We start from the raw sequence: 27,151 nt of genomic DNA, 5'->3' as shown, positions 1-27,151 counted from the left end.
CAAAATAACCAATCATGTTTTTTTTCAATTCTGAAAAGAAATGTTTACTAAAATCCCTCAATGTCTTTTTAGTACTTGAGTTTGTACTGAAAAAGGTTAATTATATCTAATAAATGAATACATATGCCTTGATCCAGTAGTATTGAACATGTTTCAGGGAAAAAAAAAAATCACACTTCATTAAAATCATTAAAATTTGCACCAATTATAATAGAATTCGAGTTCGAGAAATATGATTTGTGTCATTTGGCTTTATTAGTTGTTTTGTGCTTTATATATCTTAGATTACTTCAAGGTTTAATTAAATGTAATTTAATAAAAAATTATATATGGCATGAAATATATAGTATAGTATATATAATAAAATATTTTAATTTATAATATTCAAAATGATAAATTATATGAAATATTCCTATTATTGTAACATTGTAGAATTAATAATTATCCCCTAAAAAGTATAATGTAGCCAAAATCCTTCTTACCTAAACACTCTTTCACGTATGTAACGACTGGAATGAAATTACGCAAGGTGAACTCTTTATATAGTGCCTTTATTACCGTACCTTTCATATAGGTCTATGTTGTTTTAATAACTAAGTCCTTAGGGTCGAGGCAAAATTCATTACTTGATTTCCCTAGACGTAAAAATACATAATTGTTGTTAAGCAAACCTTTATTAAACTGTTTTTCATATAAAAATGTACAAGCTGCCTTAGAAAGTCATAGCTTCTTTGAAAACCATACTTATTTTGCCACGGCATAAGCGTTTTAGCGGCTTGTTTAATCCTTTTTTTTTTTCGTATTGCATTTATCTCCCAAATCCATCATTCCGTAAAGAAAACATGCTCACTTCCTCCTAGCCGCTTTTTTTATTTATTCATTTTTTATGGACAGTGACATTTTTCCGTGTTAGAAACAGGCTTTCTTCGGATACTTCGCTTAATCAGTTTATATATTTTGGTTAGTGGGGTCAAACTCCAGGCCCGAGGGCCCCGAGGGCCACAGACATGGTAAATCCTCGCTTGAAACATGAGTAATTTAATCGGTTCCAATCTGTTCTGGCCGTCGAGGCCTGGAGTTTGACAACCCTGGTTTAGATCCGTCCATCACATCACCTCTTATTAGACTTGATCATTTTTTGCATCCTGTAAATCACGTCATTTTGGTTGAGCGTTCTTTGGACATCCTGCGAATTGTCTATGTTTTTGGTGGTGAGGTTTACGGTCCATTGTAAAATACCGAAGGTGAGGTCTGATGCTCTTGCGTTCCCAGTTCCCCTGTTCTTCAAATTAAAGATAAACCTACACATTATTCTGTCATTTTACAGCTTTGCGATAACATTGACATAAAAACATGCCAGCAGATTAGACCCATTTCCCCCATCTAGTGTGCCCGTTCCTCCTGCTGTAAAGACTCAAACCTCAACCAGCTCTTGGTCTCGTCTTAGATTCGGCAGCCATATGCCTATCCCTACAACCAACTTCTGATAGGTGGCTGTTCCATTTTATCTACCACCCATTCACAAAATATTACATTACTTTTAATATACAGCTTAACATTTTCTTGATACCGGCAATGTAAGTCTCTACTCAACGGGCATTTCAGGAGGCCTTCAAAGAATCCTAACATGACAGCCCTTTTTTTTCCTGCGCAAAAGCATTTCTCAGGCGCACGCCGTGACAAATTACAAAGCTGGAGCCAATAATTATATGCTTTTATTATTTGTTACATGATACAACCCCTTCAACAGCTTGCACAGAATTTTGACCAGGATTGGAACCAAATCTACGTGAATTTAGTGGTGGAACTCTGCACGATTCTATTGAAAAATACCTTGGTCTTAAAGATTTTTTTCAATGCAATCTTAATTTCTTTGTTCCGCAGACTGTAGATGATAACATTAAACAATGGCGTAAGTACAGAATAATTGATGGCCACCAACTTATCATATTCTGATGTAAAATTCTTTTTTGGCCTAATGTACATAAAACCAACACTTCCATAAAAGAGGAGTACAACTGCGAGATGGGATGCGCACGTTGAAAAGGTCTTTCTCCTACCTTTCTTACATCTTATTTTCATTATGTTCAGTATTATTTGAACGTAAGTTATAAGTACAAAGAGAAACGTGGAAGTGATCAAGCACAAGTTTATGACAAAGTCAACAATTAAAACAACATCGTTGTCTATGCAGGCAAGGTTCTGAAGGGGTGAAGAGTCACAGAAGAGGTGATTTATTTCATTAGGACCACAAAAAGGCAACTGAGACAGCGAGGCTATTGAGGTGATGGGGCTTAAAAACCCCAGAAGCCAACAGCACGATACTAAAACCTTGCAGTGGCTTGGCGTCATGGTGGTGTGGTATCTAAGCGGATTACAGATAGCAACAAAACGGTCATAAGCCATTACGTTAAGTAAGTAATTCTCAGTTATACCAAATGAATGGAAGAGGTACACTTGCATTATACATTTGTTAAACGAGATGTGAGATCTGCCCTTCCAGATAATGACCAACATACTAGGTATGGTGACAGCTGTGTTGCATATCGCAAGGACAGACAACATACATATAAAATAGTACATTGGCATGTGTAGGCATCTGTCAATAATTATCAGCACAGATATTGACACATTTCCAGCAATAATCATTATATAAATCATAAACATGAGTGTGAAGGCAACAGGCCGATATTGTCCAAGGTTAGAGAATCCCAGGATGACGAATTCGGTGACAGTTTTGTTAAGATCCATTTGATTAAGAATAAGAAGTTTAGAATGATACACATCAATTCTTGAGAAGAGATGGTTAAACAAATTTAACACCAGAATTATTCAGTCAACAAAGCTGGATCTCATATAGCTGGTTGATCACTCAGTCTTTCACTTTACTTTGCAGAACATGAGTGAATGGTGGTATTCTAAATAGCTCTGAAAGATTAAAAGGAAATACATTTTAATATCAAATGAAAAAGATCTACATTCTTTTATATTTTATCAAAAATATGCAAAAAGACACCCCTCTTAATTATTGAGTGTAGGTGTTTAAGCCACATGCATTGCTAACTGGTGTATGAAATCAAGCACAAAGGCAGCCATCTCATAGACAAACATTGGCGTTAGAATGGGTCATACCGAAGAGCTCAATGACTTTAAGCATAGACCTGTCATAGGATGCCACCTTAGGATGTATAGCGCCTACTGCAAACTTTGGTCATAGGAGGGATAATAGTCTAGTGCTGTTTTTCAGGGTTTGGGCCCCTAAGTTCCAGTAAAGGGTAATCTTACCAAGCATATCAAGACATTTTGGATAATGCTATACTTCCAACTTTGTGGGAACAGTTTGGGGAAGGCCCTTTTATGACTGTGCCCCAGTGCACAAAGCAAGGTCCATAAAGACACGGTTGGATGAGTTTTGCGTGGAAGAACTTGACCAGCCGCACGGATCTCAACCCCATTGAACACCTTTGGGATGAACTGGAATGGAGATTGCGAGACGGGTCTTTGCAAAGCAGTGGGAATCATGTCTTCAATTTGACCCCATTTTATATTAAGCTGTATTAAAGTCAAGCCACTAAACCTTTTTTGGTCTAGATATATTGGCTTAATCTTGCTACATTTGTAGGTTCGCCTGGTTCAAATTTCATATTTTCATGTAATTATTAGAAGGAAACGTCTGTTATTGTCCTGTTGTAGACTGTCTTATTTTCTCTGTAAACTCTTCAGATTGAATAAGGACAAGAAGATCAAGTACTTCAGAAACAATTCTGATGTTCATTGTAATGATATGGATGAGTTTTTCCCATTGGATGCTACATTCATGGGACATTTATCAGACTAGGTACTTTTTGGGGCCACCAGAAATAGAGGCCTTGGGGAATGAAAACCTTATCTAGCTTAACATCTTGGGATAGGGTAAGAATTGTGGGCATAACTCATAGAACTAGGGGGGCAAAGAAATGTCCTACAGGAGGAGGTACAGAATGGTAGGTGGTGTCCTGCTATAAAAATTAGATTAAGTTCTTAACCAAACAAGCATCTGCTCTCTATGAGCTGGGCTCCAAGTTTAAGTCACTTGGCAAACTATTCCAAGGTCAACCCACAGAAGTATCAATAGAAACATTAATATGCACCTCAGAAAAGTGTAAGTTATACCAAAATGTAACAGGACTACGTATAAGTAACTGTTGAAACAGGTCTACTGCATGCAGCATTAACTCTTATGCCCTCTTTGCACATCTGATGAAGATGTTATTGTATAGTATTTAGGATAAAATGATCTATATACTATGAAGTTCCCTTTAATGTAAATGAATAGAAGCCCCTTCCACTTTATAGCATTGACCCACAAAAGCCATCTCTCTCTTTAACATTTCTCATGGAACTCTTTCGCATTAAGAATTTACTTAGTAACTAGTTAGATCTCTAGGACTTACGCTTTCCTTTCCAGGAGCCCGACAAGCCCATCTTCGACATACCAGCACACCTTAAAGCTGAAGACTAATTACTCACAAGCTATTTAATAGTTTTAACGTACCCTCTAGGGAGAAAATGGCTTTAGAAATGATCTCTAGAGATGGCATCAGGTGTACCATGCTAAGCAGGCCTCATATTAACGTCTTTAATGGGAGTACTAGGTATTGTTTTGTAGAAACTATGCAACAAGCAATCCAGACATGTGGAATGTAATTTGGATTTATCTCTGCATTACATGATACAATATTCCTAATCAAATATTAAATATATAAAATAAAAAAATATTTTTATTAATGATAAAATGAATACTTTTATTGTAATTTGCTCTCATCACAGATGAATGATAACATGACACAGGTTAGGTTATATATATTTTATGTATGTTGGTGTCCATTTTACCGCATACAAATCAATGGCGGCATTCTTTAGATATTGTAGTTAGAAAATGAGAAGTCCGTCTTATTTAACTCCTCCCCCAGCTGCCTCTACTGAAACCAGGAAGTGTACCTGCCTCGTGCATACTTACTGCACATGCTCAGTAACATTCTCATTTAAGACAGCGGGAGCCGATCTTCCATCTTCCAACTCGTTATTTTGTGCAATTCACACTCTCTATATGTTCTAAACAAGGCACTATTTGTGAAATTTTTTGGTATTCTAGAATACAAAAAAAACCCTTAGGTAGAACAAATCATAGAAACAATCTTTAGGAATATGAATAAATGTAGCAATGATTCTATAAGACATGGTTCATTGAGCAACATCTCTTTATTATTCATCAGGAACTCTAAATTCAGATGTTTAGATTTGCTGAACATTTTAAATAATCGTAAAGAACATCCTCATGGGAGACCTAAACTCCCTTCACCATGTTGGCCATGTCCCTGAAAAATTAACTTTTCACCAGTAACAATAAAATGATGATGAACATGCCCACGGTAAGCAGAATGTTGCTACAGATGTTGAGACAGACACTTGACAAAGACATTCCATCCAGTCACAATCATGACAATAAGGTATTCTGTCGGTCGTTACTAGCTTCTCAGTACACTAGAAATACGAACATTTCTACTAAATCTTCTCTTTTGCCGAGTGCATTTAATGATGAAATTCCTCATTTCTCTGCTTCGAAAACCATAGATGAGAGGCGTAAAGAAAGGAGCCAACACAAAATGATGGATAGCCGTAGCCAAGTCATATTCTGTAGAGTAGTTGATTTGCAGCTGCACGTACATAAACGCCACACTTCCGTAGAAAACGACGGCCATTATGAGGTGAGATGCACATATGGAAAATGCCTTTTTGCGTTCCTCTGTTGTTTTCATTTTCATTATTCGAACTAAAATTCTGATGTAAGTTATTACCACAGAAACGAAGGTCAAGATGAGTGTGAAGGAGCTAATAATTAAGTCAACAATCACATTAAGAGTGTTGTTTGCACACGATAAGGTTAGGAGGGGGGAAGAATCACAAACAAGATGGCGGATTTCATTAGGCCCACAAAATGGCATCCTAGAGACTAAAATTAGGAGACCTAATGGTGTTGCAAAGCCAAACACCCAACATCCAAAAATTAAGATCTTGCAGAATTTGAAAGTCATGATGGAGTGGTACCTAAGCGGATTTCCAATGGCCAGGTAGCGATCATAGGCCATAACGTTCAACAAGCAATTTTCTGTAATTAGAAGCGAATGGAATACATACATTTGTAAAAGACAGTTGTTGAACGATATATATGAGTTTCCTACTAAAACAATGGCAAACAAATTAGGGTACCCTGTTGTGACAATAAGTATCTCAATGACTGACAATACTCCAATCAGAAAGTACATTGGCGTGTGGAGTCGAGGTTCATAAAAGATGGCAAATGATGTGACAGCGTTACAGAGGACAATAAAAATGTAGAGAAAAACCACCGGGGTGAATAATATTTTATGATACTGATTCATATTAGTAAATCCTACTATAATAAAGCCCTCAATAGAATGATTGATATACATTGCACTCGGCCTCCAAAAAAAGCCTTGTCTATGGTTTCCTTAATTTTTATCATACACCATGTCTTCAAATTCAAATTAACAGTATATTTGTCCCAAATTCAGAATTCTCCACTAGCTATGTCTGTATAGACTGTATATATGTGGCAAAACATATGACATTTGGCCAAAAACAGTCAAAGATGCTCAGAGGTCACTGACCTGATAGATAATATTGGTTTCCGGTCCTTAGGAAATAATCATCGTGGATCAAACATTCTGCATTACAATTATATGCATATTTTAAATTTGAATTCACTATATTTTTATCACAATTTGTAGGAAACACTACTTGTGCAGTTAATGATGCTTTCAAGATTATTTATGTGCAAAGCCTGAACAATGTTCTATATTTTTTCATTCACACTGTTGAATGAAGCGTTGGCTTTCCAGAAAATATAAATTTTGCTGGATTATATCCGGTGTAAAATTCTGAATGTTCTCCTGATCAGATAAATATATTGGGTTTTATTTTTCCAAAAATCCATCAATGTCTTGAACTACTACGGTCTATCGCATGTTTGATTGATGCGGGTCCTCATTTTTTAAAAAATCTGTGAAAAAATGAAAAATCCAGATTTATTAACATTGGTGAGTATTCTGTTTTATTGAATATTATTTTTCTTACCAAGTATCACATTGTGTCTTTTATTGTGCACAGTAGGTAGTGTCATAGAAATATTTTGTCATACATTTTACAATTTCATGAAATAATAGGAGAATTAGGTCATGAACAACAAATGTTAGGCATTCAGAAACATCCCAACTTGGCCAGTTATATGAACATTACATGGAAGGTAATGATCTGTATATTCCAAACATGTTTTCTCCAACATAGCAAAAACATTCTTTATTTGCAGACCTGGAGGCCGCCATTGTGGTCAGTCATGTGATATTTTGGGTGACTGTCCCGGCTCAAACACCACACTGAGCTGATGCTTTAAGGCAAGTCTAATGAAGTCTGTTCCTCCATAGGTAAGGAGTAACTGTTTCTCTAGTAGATTGGGCTAAGGTAACAGAGCGAGAACAAATGGCTTATATGTAGCGGGTTTAAAATGTATTTATACAACAATAAATGTGATTCATAAAAACACACTAAATATTTAGTGAGTCTTGATTAATGTTCACCCAATCTCTCATTTTGACTAATACCAATAGCAGTCATGTTTAATTAGCTTTTTAAACGTGACATACACATGATGTATGTCCCTAGTGTAAGATGCTCAAATTACATTAGAAATTTGTTTTTTTGCATGTTGATAAACACATTATATATTATATATATTATATTAATGTGCTTTCACTATGATATATGCAAAGCCCCCCCCCCAAAAAAAAATAAACTAAATGTCTCTAACTGCCCCTCATAACAAATTTCTAATTATCTTGATAGAGTAAGCAAAATGTGCTATACTTTCAGATACATTATGGGTAGAAAATGTTGCAATTTATGATATCTAAAAACACGGGGAGTAGGTTGGGAAAATAGAGGGGGGGGGGAGAGAGAAAAATTAGAACTGAGAGAGGGAGAGAGGGACAAAAGAAATACTGCACAATTTTTTATATTTTTTTCTGAAATAAATTAAACATTTACTGTTCTGGATTTATCATTCTTGTAATTCTAAAATTCACAGATAATTAAACCCGGACGAAATGAGCTGTCAAGACTGAGACAAAAGGAATAATAAAAGGTGCAAAGGCAATACTGGAGAAATAATGTTCAGTGTTGAACAATCATCAGAAAAAGATAAAAAAAAAAAAAAGAGTAATTACTGGTTCAAATTTAGAACATCTAGAATATGTCGATTACTATATGTATGTAGCTTGGAGGAAAGGTCGGAGATGGGATAATAACCTTTGAAGGCATTATCCTAAGTGCTGAGATGGTTAGTTTCCAACCAGGAAGAGAGGTCACCATCTATAATTAGAGGCTTAGGACTATTTCAAAAAAGTATTTCTTTACTCGGAGGGTAGATTAGCAGAATTGTCCTCCAAAAAAAGTGGTAGAGGTTAATACAGTGAGGAAAGCTAAGCCTGCATGAGACAGGAGGTAAGCATCTACATTGCTCATGGTGGACATTTATTGGGTCTGTGGTGGACAATTTAATGAAGTTCTATGGACCTTCTCAACCCTTGCCACAGACACTCGTGTCCTTGTACGGACACTTTGCCTATCTCTGGCATGAGATCGACAAAAGTCAACCAAACCAAGTAGATCACAACAGAATCACAAAATCTTCAGAATTCTTTGTCTATTTCACTATTGCTCCAGAGTTTTACCAAATCTTTGATTAATTCTATGCTAATATAAAAAGGACTCCAACCAACACTCGGAATCTGTCTATTACCAAAACCTATGAGACAGATGTTGAATGTTAAGACAACATACGTAAAGAATAGCTAGAAGAACCCAACATCCAAATAAAATAGACAAATTATAACTAACCTGTCATAGAAGAGCTTGAATATTGTAATAAACTCTTCTTATTGCTTGAGATTTATAGCTTTGCTTTCTGTTTTTTTTCCGCAATAGGAACCCCTCCCGACATCAGGAGGTCCATGTCTATATGTAGCTGGTGTGTATTCTATGGGGACCGCAGAGAAAAAAAACAAAAACAAAAAAAAAAACTCTCAGAAGATGGAGCCAGGTGTTCTTATAGATACTGTACACATTCCCACTTAATTAGTAAATTGGAGCACTTGTTTTGAAATATTTGTAAACAAAGGAGAAATGTTTGAGGACACAGATTTTTCTTTGCCATTTAATCTCTCTGGGTTTAAAATGTTTTATAAACAGGAAGTTAAAAGGTAACTGAATTAACCAAATTATCCCGTTTTCTTTTTCACAATTAAAGTGGACACTCCAGCTATCATATACATACTGACAGCTGACAGCTGACAGGTTCCTTTACATTTATGTGGTTTCCCTCTTGCAAATGGATGGTTAAATTCCCCATATATGCATCTGCCCCTTTGCCTGGCCTGGCTGTTTTGCATAAATATTGTCAACGATGATGATTGCCCTCGCTTCTTTTGCCCCGTGTGTTTTGAAGTAATTCATTAAACCAGGGGGTATAGTGGCCAAAATATACCCCGTAACTTCTCATTCAATTCTCGGGTTTAAAAGTCTTCAGGGTATGAAAAAAACCCTTTGGAGGCGCACGGGCCCCAACCTGTGTCTGTTCTCTCCCTCAAACCCTGCTCTGCCCTGGTAAGGGAGAGTTTAAAGAATGTGTTCAAGGTAGGATGCAATGCATCTTCTAAACACTAGGGACAAACGTGGATTACTTCTATTCTAACCACCCAACTGAACTCAACCAACATGAGCAACCTAACCAATCTTATTCCTATCATCTCCAACCATAAACTCCCTCCTGTCTTCAACTGTGCCCTGTGGAATGCCCGCTCAGTATGCAACAAACTCACTTGTATACATGACCTATTTGCCTCCCATGCCTTTAACCTCCAAGCACTAACTGAAACCGGGATCCCCTCCTATGATACTACCGCCTCTGCTGCACTCTTCGGAGGACTACACTTCAGCCATACTCCAAGGCCTGAGGGTGGTGGAGGCATCCTATCTCCTCATTGCACGTTCCAGCATACACCAAGCCCTCACTCACTCTCATTCTGTTCCTTTGAGGTTCACATGATCAACCTCTTCTCTCCACTTTCTCTTCAACCTGCGGTTATATGTTGCCCTCCATGTCCTACCTCGCAGTTCTTTGCCCACTTTGTAGCCTGGCACCCCTTCTTCCTCTCTTCTAATACCCCCTTGTCTTATTATGGGTGATTTTAATATTCCTTTTGACATATCTAACAACTCTGCTAGCTCCAAACTCCTGTCCCTGTCTCTCTCAGTGGACTAAGTCCCCTACACACAGTGAGGGACACTCACTTGATCTGGGTTTCTCCATTTCTCCCTTCCCTCTTTCTGACCACCGCCTTCTAACCTTTTCTCCAGTACTAACCCCTAAAAATACAATGTCCCAGCGCTCACCTCATATTTGTAGGCCACTACCTGTTTGTCCTCACCCCATCCCCTCAAGATTGTAAGCCTGCAAGCCCAGCCTCTCCACCTAATGTATCGGTTTGTCTTAGTCTGTCAATTCTAGTCTTGTCATACCCCTTGAATCTATGTATTGTAAGAAGCGCTACGTAAATTTTTGGCGTTACTACAATAAAACATTTTTTTTTTTTTAAATTTTATATCTTATATTTAGAAGAATATATACTTTTTTTCGCTAGGATAAAAAAAAAAGGTACGCATATCCCCCAGGGTAAAATACCATTAAATCAGAATTATTTATTTCTTCCAAAACTCTTTAGGGATCGATCGCCTAAGAGGATTTAAAAACTATTTATTATTGAGATTTAGAGACACTTCATTGTGACGACTACAAGGAAGATATAATGGAAGTGCTTTGCTGTCAGAGGTAACGTCTATATTACATAAAAAATTTATTTATTTAAAGTATTATTTGTATGGTTTATGACATAGAAGACGCTTTGTTTGTAAACGTAACTGCGTTAACACAATATTTACAGAAAAAAAATGAGGCCATCTGAAGAATATTTAACAATGTTACTTATACATGATACATTAGAATCTTACTTTAAAGGCTGTTTTAATCATTTTTTTTCAAGATTCTATATTGATTCCTGTCCCATGCATGCCTAAAATCCCTTACTGTGTTAACCTCTACTACTTCTGCTGGGAGGCTGTTCCACTTATCTACCACCCTGTCATTATAGTAACTAATAAGCGCTTTAATGCATATGAAATTTAGGCAGTGCTCCCCCTTGTAAATGCATGGGGGGGATCTAAAGATTCCTTCTTCTTTGGCAATGCTATCTGAGACATTACACGCGTCCATTTAACCAAAATAATGACATTTCAAGCGGATCTGCCACATTCTCCAGAACTAGTTCTGATTCCTGTATGCAACATTCTGATTACTAAGGACTGATTAAGTTTTGAGTCTTTACAGCAGGAGGAACGGACAGACTAGACAGAGGGCCAGAGGGGGGCCGATCTGCCAGCAAATTCTAAGTTTCTATATATTAAATTAAAAGTTTTTAGTGGCAAAAAAGAGTTATATTTGTGAAAAAGCACCAAGAATGTAACAAACACCTCTCCTCACCCTGCTATCCAGGCTCTTAATTCAGCCTAATGACCATCACCTGCTATCAGTCCACCCTGCTGGACAGACAGCGTTTAACCCATTACTTGCTGGTTTGTATAGAAGATTTGCCTACAATTCAAGTTATTTTTTTTTCTTTTCTAACATTGCTTTTCTGAATTTTGGCAGAAACCAGAAACTAACAAAGAATTAACAACAAAAAAAAATGCTTTTAGCCCATGTGGGCCAAAGTTCAGCCTGACACTGAGTCTGTTTGCCACCATAAACGAGTTTTAAAATGAAACCTTAGCAATAAATTGGTGAAACCATGACTAAGAGCCTTTGTTTTCCTACACAGATTGCGTAGGGGACGAAAGGGACGGATAAATTAGAAATATGTCGCTTTACAGAGGCAGTGGAGCAATTGAGCTTACACTGCTCTGCTCCCTGCCTCTGCACTTCACTGAGCTGTCTGACCACCAGGATTCTGCCCTATGTGGTTTTGCATGTTACCATGGTAACACAGGCAGCAAAAACTACAGCTCACCATGAGGCTCAAATTGCTAAGAGAAGCACAGACTCAGGGGCAGGATTGAGGAGAAAAGAAAGAAGGGGCTGGATGCCCTGAAGGACCGAGTGCAATTTATTTTCCTGTTTTTGGTTAATAAAGTACTGTGACTTTTTTGTGATGAAATTGCACTTACACACATATAAATGTATACAAAATTTGTCATTAACAATTCCCAGTTTACTGAACAAGAATTCACCCTGCCAGTAAAAATGCGATCCCTCTTACGCACACGTCCACTACTACTTGCAGCCAAACACATTCCATGCTGCCCGCTCCCACTTGGTATACTCACGGTCACCTCCAACGCTGGCGGACCAAGATCCTCAGGGGAGTGTCTAACGAGACTCTGCTTCAAGTAGCCAATCAGTGGCACGGAAATGGTATCATGGAGGAGGATTTGTGCTGCATCTCTGGAGCTGCAGCTTCTCCTAAAGGTAAGTCATTTCTTTTTATCAGGTTGAAGAATGTGTTTTAACAAAGTACTTTAGTATGCATTCATTGTTGGTGAGGCTGCAGGGTACACCATACTGTCCCCATTACTTGATGTTCTGTGGGGTTTTGACCATTGTTGAGGTTGTTGTGGCTTCTGAAATACTCATACATCTGGTCTGCCCTTTTTTCCTGATATAAAGATTCAAACCTTAATCAGTCCTTGGTCTTATCCATCCAATGTATGCCTAAATTCCTTTAGTGTAGGAACTCTGCCATCTCTGCTCCAGCCTCTCAGTAAAGTAAAACTACATTACATCACATCTAAACATTGCATGCATTGTACAGTTTTTTTATTGATACAGTGCTCAACCTGACATTAGAATTATATGCCAAATATTAACATGCTTGTTTGATCTTAGAGCAGGTAGAAGTAACGGTGTTCATGGCATGTGATAATCAAACTCAAGTGACGGAATTCATCTTATTAGGTCTTTCAGGAGACCACGAAGTCCAGTACCAACTCTTTTTTGCGTTCACCCTAATATACGCGACTACCCTGTTTGGAAACCTTCTGCTCATTCTTCTCACCAGAGTTGATAATGACCTGTCCACTCCGATGTATCGATTCCTTTGCAATTTGTCGATTTTAGATATTTGTTTCACATCGGTCACTGTCCCCAGGATGCTAATTAACCTGTCATTTCAGCAGAATTCTATCTCTTATGTGGCTTGTTTTATGCAGTTATATTTTTTCCACTTTTTAGGAAGCTCGGAATGTTTCCTTTTGGCCACCATGAGTTACGACCGTTATGTAGCGATCTGTCAACCGCTTAGATACCGCCAGATAATAAGCACAGAAAACTGCGTACGCATGGCTGGTGCTTGTTGGGTTAGCGGTATATTATTTTCTTTTTGTCATACTCTTCTTATAGCAAAACTATCCTTTTGTACATCCAACGTGATCAACCATTTCTTCTGTGACATTCCACCCCTTCTTCAGTTGTCCTCCACCGACACGACAAGGAGCACTCTGGAAATTTTCATACTTGGAGGAACGGTCGCTGGAGGATGTTTCTTGCTGACCTTGATCTCTTATATTTTCATAATATCATCCATTTTAAAAATTAGTTCCACAAAAGGGAAGCGGAAAGCCTTCTCCACGTGTGCTTCCCATCTCACGGTGGTTTCCATGTTTTTTGGGACCATCCTATTTATGTACTTGAGACCCAGATCAGCTTATTCACTAGAGAATGACAAAATGCTGTGTGTGTTTTACAATATATGCACACCCATGATGAATCCGATAATTTATAGTTTTCGGAATAATGAAGTGAAAAAAGCTCTAAAGAGAATGTTCAAGAAGATAGGATTTTCCTAAAGGTCCAGACTAGACTTGTGCACATTGACCAAAAATGATTCAGAAAATTTTGTTTCCTGTCCTTTTTCTTTCTCACTCCCTACCTTCTCTGACAACTGCTTCCCATCTCTGCTTCCCTTCTTCTCCCTCTCCGCTGCTCTTTCTCTACCTCTTTTTCACCGCTCTGATTCTATGCTGCTCCACGTCAGATTCTCCTTCATCAGAGGCTCCATGTCCGAATCATGCCTCTCCATCTCTGCCGTTCTCTCTTCCCTTTCTCTGTCTGCTTTCTTCTCTTCTGAGTACTTCTGCAACAGAGTGGAGCTTACGCAGACGCCACAGGGACAACCTCTCCACCCATCCATCCAGTTGACGGAGAGGTTGTCCCCATAGTATGCGTGGAGGCTCCGCCATGTTGCAGAAGCACTCTGAAGAGGAGAGAGGAACAAAAGCAATGAGAAGAAGAAGAAGCAGACTCAAAGACGGAGCAGCGGACGAGAAGATCGAGAAGCACAATCAAAATCTATGCTTTGATGAAAAAGCCATCCTTATTTATTAAAAACTGATACCTTTGTGATATTTAGCTAATTATTACTGTATGCTAGAGAACTTAAATGATATGATGTAAATATGGTATGTAGACAATAACCAGGGAAGAAACTCTTTTGCACATGGTTAGAAGTAGGAGAAGATCTCAAGGGGGTTCAAGGGGGTAGACAAAGGATGAAGACCTTACATTGCATTAATGGGCCCATAGACTTCATTGCTGTCCATAAAGTTGAGTGTAACCTTTCAAGTCAATGGAGGAGGCTATGAATGAGATAAACACTGTGGGATACTGGAGCGCCAACCAGTGGCCATTTTTAAATGTACTGTTTTATTTTCTTTATTTTTTACATTATTGTTATACTATTATTTTATATATTTTATGGATGGGCCCTGAAAACATAAGTGATTATCTCCACAGGTTTTCACCCTTTTTGTGCCAAGGGGGTGAACAGTAATTTTTCACCGTTGTGATAAGCCATGGTCAATGAACGGTGCTTTACTGGCCAACAGGATAAGGAAATAAAAATCCAGATACCGTTGTAACATATTTTAAGATTAAAACCCTAACAAATAACACATAAAAATACGTCATTGGGGCTGGATCTTGTATACCGTAATGGATGCAGGAATACATATTTTTGTGTACATGAACCATACCCCATTTATATCTTATACCTTGAGAATTATATTTCAGTGGACATATATTCATTTTTAGGCTATAATAAAAAGATACATAAATCCTCCCCAGGCAACATATTATTAAGTCATTAAAAATATTTATTTAAAAAAAAAATCTGTAGGGATTGATCGCCTAAGAGGATACAGAAACCATTTATTATTAAGATTCAGTGATGCTTCCCTATGACAATTAAGAAGCAGATATAATGGATGTGCTTTGCTGTCAGAGATAAGGTAACGTCTAATAATGCTGAAGATGCGACACTGAAGTCCCAACTATTTTTATTTTCTGTTATGTGAATATTTTTTGGGGTATTTTATGCCTGATTTTAGATTAATGCAAACTCCACCAGGTGACTGCGCAGACCGCTTATTGGAATATTATATATCAGGCATTACATTGGCATTAAATGTTGCTATTAAAAAAATAAAAGTAATAATCCACTTTTGATCTATTGCATACGGTTTGTGACTTTGTTCAAGTACGAAAAACATCAATTACAGCAGAGGGAAGATCAGGCGGTTTTCCATCTTCTTGGGTAAGAAGCTTAAGTCCTTTGATCTCTTTTTACATGACTGAGAGGGTGATAGATAAGTGGAACAGCCTCCCAACTGAGTGTCCCATTAAAACTTTATTCTGCTTCCCCCATGTCAATGCATGGAGGGGCTGTGCAGAAACCCCCATACATTGACGAATATAAAAATAAATTTAAAGGTGTTATAGTCAAAGTCTTGTACCTAGCGGAACCTTCTACACAAAGTTTACACCACAGTGTCCCAGTGAGCCTCTAAAACGAATAAAGCATACTTTGTATACCGCACCACCTATTGGCTATCTGAAGCAGCCAATCATTGGCAGGGAAACTCTTCCATTGAATGTTTTTTCGTAAATATGCTCAAGGTTCTAAACAGAACCCCTGCTCGTAGTGTTTACCGAGCCAGTGCTGGAGATAAATGGCAGTAAGTATGGAACGTGTAGGGTGAATTATGCGGCCAATGTTTCAATGTAATGCTTCTTTTATCCTAAAACAGGTGGGAGTATCGGTGTTCATGGCATGTGATAATCAAACGCAAGTGACGGGGTTCATCTTATTAGGTCTTTCAAGAGACCACGAAGTCCAGTACCAACTCTTTTATGTGTTCACTTTAATATACGTGACTACCCTGTTTGGAAACCTTCTGCTCATTCTTCTCACCAGAGTTGATAATGACCTGTCCACTCCGATGTATCGATTCCTTTGCAATTTGTCGATGTTAGATATTTGTTTCACGTCGGTCACTGTCCCCAGGATGCTAATTAACCTGTCATTTCAGCAGAATTCTATCTCTTATGTGGCTTGTTTTACGCAGTTATATTTCTTCCACTTGATTGGAAATGCAGAAATCTGTCTTTTAGCCATCATGAGTTACGACCGTTATGTAGCGATCTGTCACCCGCTTAGATACCGCCAGATAATAAGCACCGAAAATTGCATGCGCATGGCTGGTGCTTGTTGGGTTAGCGGTATATTATTTTCTTTTTGTCATACTCTTCTTATAGCAAAACTATCCTTTTGTACATCCAACGTGATCAACCATTTCTTCTGTGACATCCCACCCCTTCTTCAGTTGTCCTCCACCGACACGACAAGGAGCACTCTGGAAATTTTCATACTTGGAGGAACGGTCGCTGGAGGAGGTTTCTTGCTGACCTTGATCTCTTATATTTTCATAATATCATCCATTTTAAAAATTAGTTCCACAAAAGGGAAGCGGAAAGCCTTCTCCACGTGTGCTTCCCATCTCACGGTTGTTTCCATTTTTTTTGGGACCATCCTATTTATGTACTTGAGACCCAGATCAGCTTATTCACTAGAGAATGACAAAATGCTGTGTGTATTTTACAATATATGCACACCCATGATGAATCCAGTAATTTATAGTTTTCGGAATGACGAAGTGAAAAAAGCTCTAAAGAGAATGTTCAAGACGATAGACCTTAAGGTACAAACATCTATATATTGTCCACCAATTCATTCATGGAGAAGTCATCTTGATTTCCAGAAATCTTGTAATCCACGGTTTTGTGGTAGCATGGTTTGTGCTAAAAACTGAGATTTTTTTTGTTTTTTGATATAATAGAACCTGGACCCTAATAATTATTGTATTATGTATGTGGTGGACATATCTGGTTTATGTTTAGCATGTATCAATGAAGGGTAATCATATTATATCAAACCTTACAACACATTTGTAGTATTACAGTGCTCCCAAAATTGTTTTTTTTTTGGTTTGGTTAATAAATGTGTAGCCAAAGAGAAGAAAACACTTGTGTCAATCTACTATAAGAATAAAGTAGTTCCGAGGGAAGAATCGGGGATTCCTTCCATAATTGCCACCGTGCCATGGCTGTTTTACCTTTGAAAAACAAATCGCCTTTTTTTTGCGGCTCTTGGTGTTATGACTAATATGCAACAAATTAGAACCTGAAGAAATAGCTCAATTTTTTTTATATAATAAACAAACTGTATAAAATACTTATATGAGATCATGTGGTGCAAAAACAAGAAGCTGACTGGGAAACCAGAAGAGGACACTATGGCACCCACAATACAATTATTCTTCAGGATTCCACAACGGCACCGACCTCTGTTGGTTTTATAGATCCCTTGGCTGGTCAGAGGGACAGTGGGAAGGTGCCCAAAAATTCTCACTGTCCTGGAAAAAGAACTGGACTGTTGGGAGATATGACATCTGTCGCTTCCCTTTTACATTTTGAGACATGAACTTGTAAAAACAATGACGCAAAAAAACACAAAATATACATTTTTTTAAACTTTGGTCAGTCTTTACAGCAACCTTTCCTCAGGCTATAATCATAGCCTGAAACGTCCCGGGACTCGGATGGAGATGCAGATTGTGCTCCAGACACGCCACGTCCAGGCTTTGTACTCTTAGCTATATAAAGAATCCAGTGCTGTCTCCAGTGCAGTAACTTAAAAATGTATACTTCCAGTGCCTTTGATAAATAAAAACCCAGACTGTAGATATTTATTTAAAACTTTTATTAATCATATAGAGATATGGGGGGTTTACAGAGAGAAGGGACCTCTTGCTCTGCTGCAGATGATGAGGCTCCAGAAGAGCTTTGATCTGTATGGAGGATAAAAAAAACTGTGTAAGTTTTCCATATATATTTAAAAATAATTCCTGTATTTTATTTGTAAACATCTCCAAGCGATCAAATGCCTTTAATATGGCACTAAAGAAATGTTTACACTTCCTTCTACTTTCCTACATAGAGTTGAGCGAGCCCAGAGAACAGCTTCATACTACCCAACAGTCCTGGATTTCACAGGACAGTCCTAATTTCCTTTGATACGGAAGTAGTCATGGTATAATGAAGTATACCCAAAGATTTGAAGAAAAAAAAAACATGGTCTAACTTGAATTACTTGTCAAATTACCTTATTCATTGGGTGACATCATCCCGTTCAGCAACTTGGCCCAGGAGGCCGCTTCAGACAAGGAGCAAGAGGCAGGGAGGGCGCGTTAGGGGAGGGGGATTAAATCGATTGGAGAGATGAGGTATTAGAATTGGGGACAGAAAAACAGGGGAAACAGCCACAGAATAAAAATCTGAAACAGAAACAATGAGATGTTATGGCTTTCGTTATAAGTCAAGTATAGGAAGTGTATGCGAAGGCATGGTGAGGGTGACACTGGGTGTAACCGATCTGCTGCAATACCTATTATATATTATACTTTTATTATTAATATTATCTAGACTTATATCTGGTGTTCTTTATCTCATGTTGTATTTATCCCCATTACAACTGATTATTCTCACTCACGTCATCTCCCGGACATTCCCTGGCTTGCGGCTTTTAAAGAAAAACTGGCACAGTCTTTTAAGAAAGCCCTTTTTAAGTGGCTTGGTGTCGTCAGCACTGCAGAGAACCAGAAATATAAGCAGCTCCATATCTAGAGTACAGTGCCCCATCACTGGTCCTGTTTTCCTGTCACTGATTGGCTGGTTGAAGCAACCAATCAGTGACAAGAAAGTGCTTTCTTTTGAAATTTGAATGCCTATCATGGCTGGAGGGCCCCCCTTAAATGATCAATGTCTATGATGGCCGCTTATGTGGAAACACATGACTTAAGTACATATGTAGCAGTTTGATACAAGAGAAGCATTATATGGAAAATAAGTGTTAATATTTGGTTGGCTGGCCCTTTGTTACCCTGTCCCTATGGAAGATACACAGATAATGTATTCCTCACTTGGAGATCTGTACCATTAAATACATCAGGGACTCTTTAACAAAGAGACAATTAACAATCAGGATATGTATATAAACAAACTTTAGACGCACAGATGCTGTATGGAGAAACACAAGCGAGGTGAGTTCATCGCCGTTATTTTCCATATGTGTATCTATAGATTTTTTGGTGAAACCATTTTTGCAGTTCATGAGTAGAAATATAAACATTGCACGGTCTTTTTTGATACACAGACATGTACATAAACATTGAGGGACATATAATATAACAGTTGGGTTGGGTCTTTTTATGGATTATTGAACAAAAATGAATTCAACACAAATGGAAGAATACTGTAACATTATGACCTTGTAAACCACAAAACATTATTATTTAAATTTAGTAATAAATAATTCTTCTGATGCACAATAATCTTAGAAAACTACACATCTTATACATCAGTGATTTAGAAACATTGTGTTTGATGTAAAATAGGCAAATTTAAAAGTTTAAATATGTCGAGCCTGCAGAAAACATGGTTTTCTTTACATGGAATAATAGAACAGTAAAATCTCATGGGATAGCACAGGTGGTTAAATTGGAATGCACAAAAATCAGGCTAATTTCAGAATAATATAATCTATAATACAATTGAATGTCCTATTTCATCTTAGAGTTAATACATTTATTAGAGCAACATGAACAAAGATCTAAGGCCTCTTCTTTAGATGGAAGTCTCTTCTTCAGAATAGACCTCTGAGGTCCTCTAGGTCTAAATCATTTAATATATTGGCCAAATAAAAGTTATCAAATTCCACTAAAGACTCAATTTCCTCTAAGGCTAATACGACAACATCTATTTTTCAGACTTAATTTTAAATACATATTAAATACTTATATCATATCTCATATCTAATCATCATGAATGACCTGTTAGTTGTGGTTCTTAAACAAAGAATGCACTTTTAGAATCAGAGAATCTGCAAGCAGGTTACAATAATTCATATCATAAAATAGTTGTTCCCTCCACTCATTCTTATTGTCCACACTGCTCATAAATACTTGCATTTTTTATATTTTTATCCATATATAGAATTTGGTGGAACAAGTGGAAATATGGAACTTTGGAACAAAAGCAAAGGCACGGAGTTTCTACTCCTTGGAATCTCAGACATCCAGGAACTAAACCCATCTCTGTTTCTGGTGTTCCTTCTCATGTATCTTCTCACTTTGTTTGGAAACCTTCTTATAATATCGGTGATATGCCTGAGCCCCCTTCTGCATAACCCCATGTACTTTTTCCTCTGCAATTTCTCGTTCCTGGATATCTTTTACTCTTCTGTCACTCAGCCCTTGCTCCTCTCTTTGCTGTTGGAAGGTCATGGCATCATCTCTTTCTCTGAATGTATCACACAGCTCTATATTTTTATGTCGTTGGCATGTACAGAATTTGTCTCCTTAACAGCGATGGCATATGACCGCTATGTGGCCATCTGCAAGCCTTTACACTACCCAGTGTTAATGAACACGAAAATCTGTCTCCTGCTGACCACCTCATGTTGGTTGATTGGCTTCCTGGATCCATTAGCTCACACTGTGGTCATATCTCAATTGCCTTTCTGCAGGCCACGCATTATCAATCATTTTTATTGTGACCTCACCGTGTTATTAAATCTATCTTGCGTGGACAAGCTATTCATTGAAATCATGACTTATGTGGTTGGCTCAGTGGTAGCCCTCCCAGCCTTCATGCTTACCCTTTCTTCCTATGTCTTTATCATTTCTACGATTCTCAAAATTAATTCTGCCTCAGGGAGACATAAGGCCTTTTCCACTTGTGGATCCCACCTCACCGTTGTCATCTTGTTTTACAGCACTGTTCTGGTTATGCATATGAGGCCTTCATCCCAGTACTTGCTCAACCAAGATAAGCTGCTGTCTATCTTGTATACAGCTATCATTCCAATGCTAAATCCTCTTATATACAGTCTCAGAAATAAAGATGTCAAAAAATCTATACAAAAGATCATCAGCTATAAATGACTTTATTCAAAAAGTATTTATTTTTGGTAAATTTTTTATAACTATGATGAAAATAAAGTGTTACTTATTGCTGTTAATTTGTGATAGCACTTACTTTCCCATTCTACATAATCCCCTATTAACATTCTAGAATAGACAATCCACAAAACGTGTGTTTTTTGATGGCTAGGTTTTATTTTTTTCACAAAATACATAATTTGAGAGAGAGTGTTAGTACTGGAAGTTCCATCTAGAAAATAATAATTTTCACATTCAGGACATTACATTTTGGACTTCCTTTCCGTGTGACTAGGTGAAAACTTTCATTCATGCTTTCCTATAAGTGTTCTAGTTTTAATCCACGTACATTCTAACTTCATTATTAAAGGGGTCGCATAGGTTGTAGTTGGGACTGGGCCCGGCGTTGCCTCTAGGGGGCCCAGTGTAACCCCTGCACCCCCTTCTTCCTGTCTCCTCGTAGAGGTATAAAATTGTTTAGAAAGGGCCCTTCTGACCTGGACCGCACCGAACCACTTCGGAAGGGCTCTTTGTAAACTATTTTGAACCAGCACAGGGAGACAAGAACGTATCACATGACCCCGGGGGGAAACAGGTGCTGCTCGCACACTCAGCGGTGAGAGGTAAGCGGAGACAGGAGGTGGGGTATATGTGTGTCTGTGCGCGTGTGTGCGCCTGCATGAGGTACTTGTGTGTGTGTGATCACGGATGTAGACTTGTGTGTGAACATGGATGTGTAATTGTGTGTATGTGGGGTGAGATGGAGTGTGTGTTAGTGAGTATGTGTGTTTACATATGTTGTATGTTGGAAGGGGGGCAAGGGGCAAAGAAGGCACAGACCAGTTGTGTGGGAGCAATGATGACACAGACCAGCAGTGCAGTTTTTCGCACCGGGGCCTGGTGGTTTCAAGTTCAAGTAGAATAATAATATCATGGAGAAGAGCATTCAGGAAGCAGACGCTGATAGAGGACATACTTCAGGTGTGGAATGTCCTGCTTCATCATACAAAAATAAGTATTGCTCATCTCTAGATGCCCGCATATTTGAATTTTTTTATTAAAACAAATAAAAAGTTACACAATTACAAGTTTGAAATATAGAAACAAGTCAAGTTTAACCTTTCTAAAATGCCCCTAATTGCACTTAAACATTGTAGGGCGGAGGGCAATTAGTTTATAGGGAAGCCTAGAATGTAATTCAACCCCAGCCAGTGGGACCAAAGCAACAAACTATTTATTTTACAAAAATAAACGCATGCCCTTACAGGTTCTTGAAACAAACCTGTATAACAAATATGTTCTGTTTGCCAAAAATACAGTTTTTTTTCCAAAATTGCCTTCTGTATCGAAATTAAAGCCATGCCCTACAATTGCTTGATTTGTACTTAAAATGGAATATTTCTTGGTATTGTTCCTATCGGTTTACTATTTCTATTTTAAAGCATTTGCCACCGATGAATATATGAGATGAGAGAGGGTATGAATTGTATGATTATGCTAACATAATTTCCAAAATGATATTTTACATAGTACTGACAAAATATATGATTCCTCTGGCCTATGGATTAAGTAAGGAGGACAATTCTTCCCAGAGTCAATTTTAGACTTTTTTTTTATATTAATCAAAACTATTAATTACAAAATGTAAATTATTTCAATATTTCCATTATATTTTTAAATTTGCCTGGTAACAAGGATTGGTAGGAGCTAAATGTTTTTTTTTAATAGCTGGATGTATACACTATAACAAAGACGATCAAGAGTCATGACGCACCTAGAATGACCCTCTTAAAAGCATTTTTAACATCTTGGTTCCTCAGGCTGTATATTAAAGGGTTAACCACTGGTATTACAGTTGTGTAGAACACGGCAAACAACTTATCTTGTGCAGGTGAGTACATAGAGGATGGTCTCATGTACATAGATATAATTGTCCCGTAAAACAACACAACCAGGGTTAAGTGTGAAGAGCATGTAGAGAAAGCTTTACGCCTTCCATGCACTGAGCGGATCTTCACAATGCTGAATATGATATAGGCGTAGGAGATCAACGTGAGGAAGAATGGCACAAAACCAAAAAGAACGCCGTCGACAAAGGTAATGAGTTCTATTGTGGAAGTATCGCTACAGGACAACTTCATGAGAGCTGTAAGATCACAGAAGAAGTGGTTGATCACATGAGAACCAAGGTACGACAAACGCGATGTCAGGATGGTGTAGGACAAGGTATCCAAAATACCGAAAGCCCAGGGAGCCAATGCAAGTATTATACATACATTATTATTCATAAGAACGTTATAGCGTAATGGGCAACATATTGCGACGTATCGATCATATGCCATGACTGGGAGAAGAAAGAATTCTGCATTAGTGAAAACTAGGAAAAAATACACTTGGGATATACAGTTTGAGAAGGAAATCATGTAATTCATAGAAGAGTAAAGATCCATAACTTGAGGGGCAGTGACGGAGGTGCAGAAGATATCTAGGATTGACAAATTACACAAAAATAGATACATTGGACTGTGGAGACTGGAGTCCAGGATGATTATGAGAATGATGACAAAGTTCCCAAAAAGAGTTAAGATGTAAGAGAAAACAAAGACGGCCAAAAAAAATCCATTCCATTGAGGCATATCGGAGAAACCAACGAGATAGAACTCAGAGGTTGAGGTAAGGTTTCCTTGTAGCATTCTTTCTGTACAAAGAATCTGTAATTAACAAGGAGTAATTCTTAGAATTAATTTTGAAAAAGAAAATGTTTTATACAATATGCTTAGAGGCATGCAATGGTGACGTTTATCAGATGTCCACTGTTAAAGGGAGCTGGCATATTCTCATTTGTTTTATAACTTGTTCCTCAAGACTGATCTTTTCAACAGTGAGTTAAGAGGTCTGCTCGTATGGTTTAGAATTAAGGTTGTTGTTACACCTATTTTGCTTAGTTTACAAGTTGGACCCAAGCACATAGATTAATTTATTATAAAGATCTGTATAATCAAGGATTTGGAAAAAGTGAGATATTATTGAACTCACCAATGAGATAAATGTCTGTCTATGCATTAGTATTATATAAAAATATAATTTTAAGTTGTAGTTATCAAATCTCATTATAGCGCTACTTAAGACAATATAAATTACAGGCTGGGCTGTTTGAAGTGTTCTTCGGTCAAGCCTTGGTCTTTGCCCCAACATGTTCTCCAAGGATCTCTGTCTTTGGGTTCTCCATACTGTCTCTGCTCCTGCCATCTCAATGTCTTCTTCTTCTTGTGCCCTCTGTCCATCTCAAACTACTTGGCCTTCCCTTACGCTCAAGGGTTGGATGCTTTTGCCTTACCTCATGGACAGGACATGTGCATCAAATACTACCTTCTAAGTAGCTAGATGGAGAGAGTGATGTCGGTGAAGAGAGTGATGTCGGTCTTAAATAGTTCTCTTAATACATAGCTACACAATTAGGCTAACCAGAATCAGTATTGCTGTAACACAAAAATTAACTCTATACCAGAAAACTCTCTGTAAGTATCTCAGAAACAAAAGATTAATTAATAAAATGTGGGCTCCATTGGTCCCTAGAAAACAATTTAAACTATTTTATGATATATCCCGTACATGATGTATTTTATTTTGGTAATATATTTGAACCCATTTAAGGTGTTATTGGGCCTAAATGTCACACCAACAACAACAAATATGGCCAGGGGGTCCAGTTAAAGGATTTCAGAATGAGTCAGAGTTTCAACTGATTTCCATTTAAAGAAGAGCCCTCTAAAGTCCTGAAAAAGCTTTCTACTTTGGCCCAATGAAAAGTATCACATTTTTCTAAAGACTCCCATGTGCTTTTAAACCATTAACCGCTAGAACCCAGCCAAATGTTCCATGGTGCTCCTTAGCATGCAAGAGACCTTATTATCCATGAGACATCAATGTGAAAACATGGAACCCAGGCCTACTGAGCACTGAATGATGGCCCAAAAATGGTTGCTTTCATCAAATCAATTCTGGGTCATACTGAGAAGATAATCCTATTAAAAATAGCACTTAGAAAGAGCGGGTTTCAAATAAGAGGGAAATTCTAACATGAATATGATAAAGCCACAGACATAAGAAGATCATTAAAAAAAATCCACACTCACTCAATGAATAAATAATAGCAGCTACTTCATCTCTGGATGACATGGTCCCATGCAATACCATGCAAATTAATACATATAATAAATATAATAAACATATAATAAATATTTATATGTTAAATTCATATCTCAATAGTAGCTTTAAAAAATATATAAAGAAGATTAAAAAGCTGTGATACCTCTTTGTGTTGCATTCTTGACAATAAGTAAAGAATTCTCGGGGCTGCATCAGTTATAAAATGTAAAAGGCAGCCCCTGCAGACTTCTTAGACCCATCTATTGCCCTAAGAGGGAATACGGACGTGTTGGGAATTAGGGGAATCAAGCTGGGAATAATCAAGATGATGGAATATTTCAACAAAGGCATTGATGTTTAAGTTGTCAGTTATAAATATTAAACATGTTTAACAATGTGAATTATATGATAACGAGTGGCTGACCATTGAAAAATTGAAACGAGAAATTCCCATATAATTTAAAATTGTTTCTTTGACATATTTAGAAAATATATTAGGCATTTTATGACCATACGTTGGAACTTCCCATGGTAGGCTGCCCAAAAATCTCCCTGGGGAGAGACTTGATGATGAAAACGGGCCAGTCCCTGACAGCTTTTAGTGTGACGCAACTGGCCAAGGAGTAGGGGAAAGTGGACTCCCAATAGGCATAACATAGTAAGCAAGTGGGTGTGAGCACATGACACCCCCCTTGCCTGGTGAAAGCAGAAGCTGACCAGGAGACCCAGGTAAGCAGGACTTCACCCGGAGACTCCAGGTCAAACTTGGAGAGTTTGCAGGTATGGATATGACTCCCAAAAAGCCAAAGATGGCAAATGGTAAAGAACCACACTTTTCTATGATTATTATAAAAAGAGCTGGATAAAACATACATTTTTTGTTAAAACAACCTTAAAAATTTTTTCATTTTTATGCTAACTACCACAGAACCTTAGAGAAGGTGCAGGAACTCATATTTGTCAACACATCTGCTGAAATATGTGCCAGAACCCACAAAGGCAAAATGGTTTATAGGTTACCTGGTCACAATATAATTATTTATCAAATTTGACTAGTGGCCACGATAGCTGACCAAAGGCTTAATTTACTATGCATTTCTTCTTGTACATTTTTTTTTCCTGGATATAACAAACACTTCAATTCTCATACCCAAGGTGCTTGCTGACTTCCTAGCATTGAATTTTATGTATGTTAAAAATTGAACCTCACAAGTGTATTTTTTTTCCACTTTTCTTGGAAGTTCAGAATTAATCTTTCTTTCAGCCATGCCCTGTGATCTACTGGTGGCCATTGTCTAGCCCTCTACACCACTGTCACCCTTTGTCTACTTTCAATAATAGTGTCTTTTCATTCTTTCTCGCACACTTCGATGATGATCTTCCATTTTTTTGTCCCAAAATTACTGTTAGCCACTGTCAGCTTACAAAGACACTCAAGTTGAAGCTTCTCATTGGTGTTGATGGAACATTGGCCTTCACAACCACTTGTTACATTATTTCC

The 27,151-nt window shown here is 37.7% G+C and overlaps 6 protein-coding genes across 6 annotated transcripts; 3 read left to right on the top strand and 3 right to left on the bottom strand.

Moving 5' to 3' along the window:
* Positions 1-1,785: 1,785 nt before the first annotated feature.
* On the bottom strand, positions 1,786-2,751 carry LOC128504345 (olfactory receptor 6N1-like). The gene has a single exon (XM_053474379.1). It carries the CDS (start codon positions 2,749-2,751, stop codon positions 1,786-1,788), a length of 966 nt encoding a protein of 321 aa, XP_053330354.1.
* A 2,756-nt stretch (positions 2,752-5,507) lies between these two features.
* LOC128504344 (olfactory receptor 6N1-like) lies at positions 5,508-6,473 on the bottom strand. The gene has a single exon (XM_053474378.1). The coding sequence runs from the start codon at positions 6,471-6,473 to the stop codon at positions 5,508-5,510; it is 966 nt and encodes a 321-aa protein (XP_053330353.1).
* Positions 6,474-13,077: 6,604 nt separating this feature from the next.
* On the top strand, positions 13,078-14,013 carry LOC128505249 (olfactory receptor 5V1-like). Its single transcript, XM_053475558.1, has one exon. The coding sequence runs from the start codon at positions 13,078-13,080 to the stop codon at positions 14,011-14,013; it is 936 nt and encodes a 311-aa protein (XP_053331533.1).
* A 2,256-nt stretch (positions 14,014-16,269) lies between these two features.
* On the top strand, positions 16,270-20,647 carry LOC128504343 (olfactory receptor 8U9-like). Its single transcript, XM_053474377.1, has 2 exons — positions 16,270-17,202; positions 20,555-20,647. The coding sequence occupies exons 1-2, from the start codon at positions 16,270-16,272 to the stop codon at positions 20,645-20,647; spliced, it is 1,026 nt and encodes a 341-aa protein (XP_053330352.1).
* A 68-nt stretch (positions 20,648-20,715) lies between these two features.
* LOC128504342 (olfactory receptor 1019-like) lies at positions 20,716-21,504 on the top strand. The gene has a single exon (XM_053474375.1). The coding sequence runs from the start codon at positions 20,752-20,754 to the stop codon at positions 21,502-21,504; it is 753 nt and encodes a 250-aa protein (XP_053330350.1). The 5' UTR covers positions 20,716-20,751.
* A 1,760-nt stretch (positions 21,505-23,264) lies between these two features.
* On the bottom strand, positions 23,265-24,194 carry LOC128504341 (olfactory receptor 1019-like). Its single transcript, XM_053474374.1, has one exon. It carries the CDS (start codon positions 24,192-24,194, stop codon positions 23,265-23,267), a length of 930 nt encoding a protein of 309 aa, XP_053330349.1.
* Positions 24,195-27,151: the final 2,957 nt, after the last annotated feature.

The sequence above is a fragment of the Spea bombifrons genome, chromosome 9, assembly GCF_027358695.1.
Source record: "Spea bombifrons isolate aSpeBom1 chromosome 9, aSpeBom1.2.pri, whole genome shotgun sequence".
NCBI classification, from domain to species: Eukaryota; Metazoa; Chordata; class Amphibia; order Anura; family Pelobatidae; genus Spea; species Spea bombifrons.
Note: the sequence above shows the minus strand (reverse complement) of the source record. Positions and strands in the feature narration are given on the sequence as shown.

What these genes read in the sequence shown, in the direction of transcription:
- LOC128504345 (XM_053474379.1), bottom strand. Translation starts at nt 2,751, where the DNA reads ATGGATCTTAACAAAACTGTCACCGAATTCGTCATCCTGGGATTCTCT.
- LOC128504344 (XM_053474378.1), bottom strand. Translation starts at nt 6,473, where the DNA reads ATGTATATCAATCATTCTATTGAGGGCTTTATTATAGTAGGATTTACT.
- LOC128505249 (XM_053475558.1), top strand. Translation starts at nt 13,078, where the DNA reads ATGGCATGTGATAATCAAACTCAAGTGACGGAATTCATCTTATTAGGT.
- LOC128504343 (XM_053474377.1), top strand. Translation starts at nt 16,270, where the DNA reads ATGGCATGTGATAATCAAACGCAAGTGACGGGGTTCATCTTATTAGGT. An exon ending in TCAAGACGATAGACCTTAAG is followed by an intron (nt 17,203 to 20,554) that starts GTACAAACATCT and finishes ATCCATATATAG; the next exon opens with AATTTGGTGGAACAAGTGGA.
- LOC128504342 (XM_053474375.1), top strand. Translation starts at nt 20,752, where the DNA reads ATGTACTTTTTCCTCTGCAATTTCTCGTTCCTGGATATCTTTTACTCT.
- LOC128504341 (XM_053474374.1), bottom strand. Translation starts at nt 24,194, where the DNA reads ATGCTACAAGGAAACCTTACCTCAACCTCTGAGTTCTATCTCGTTGGT.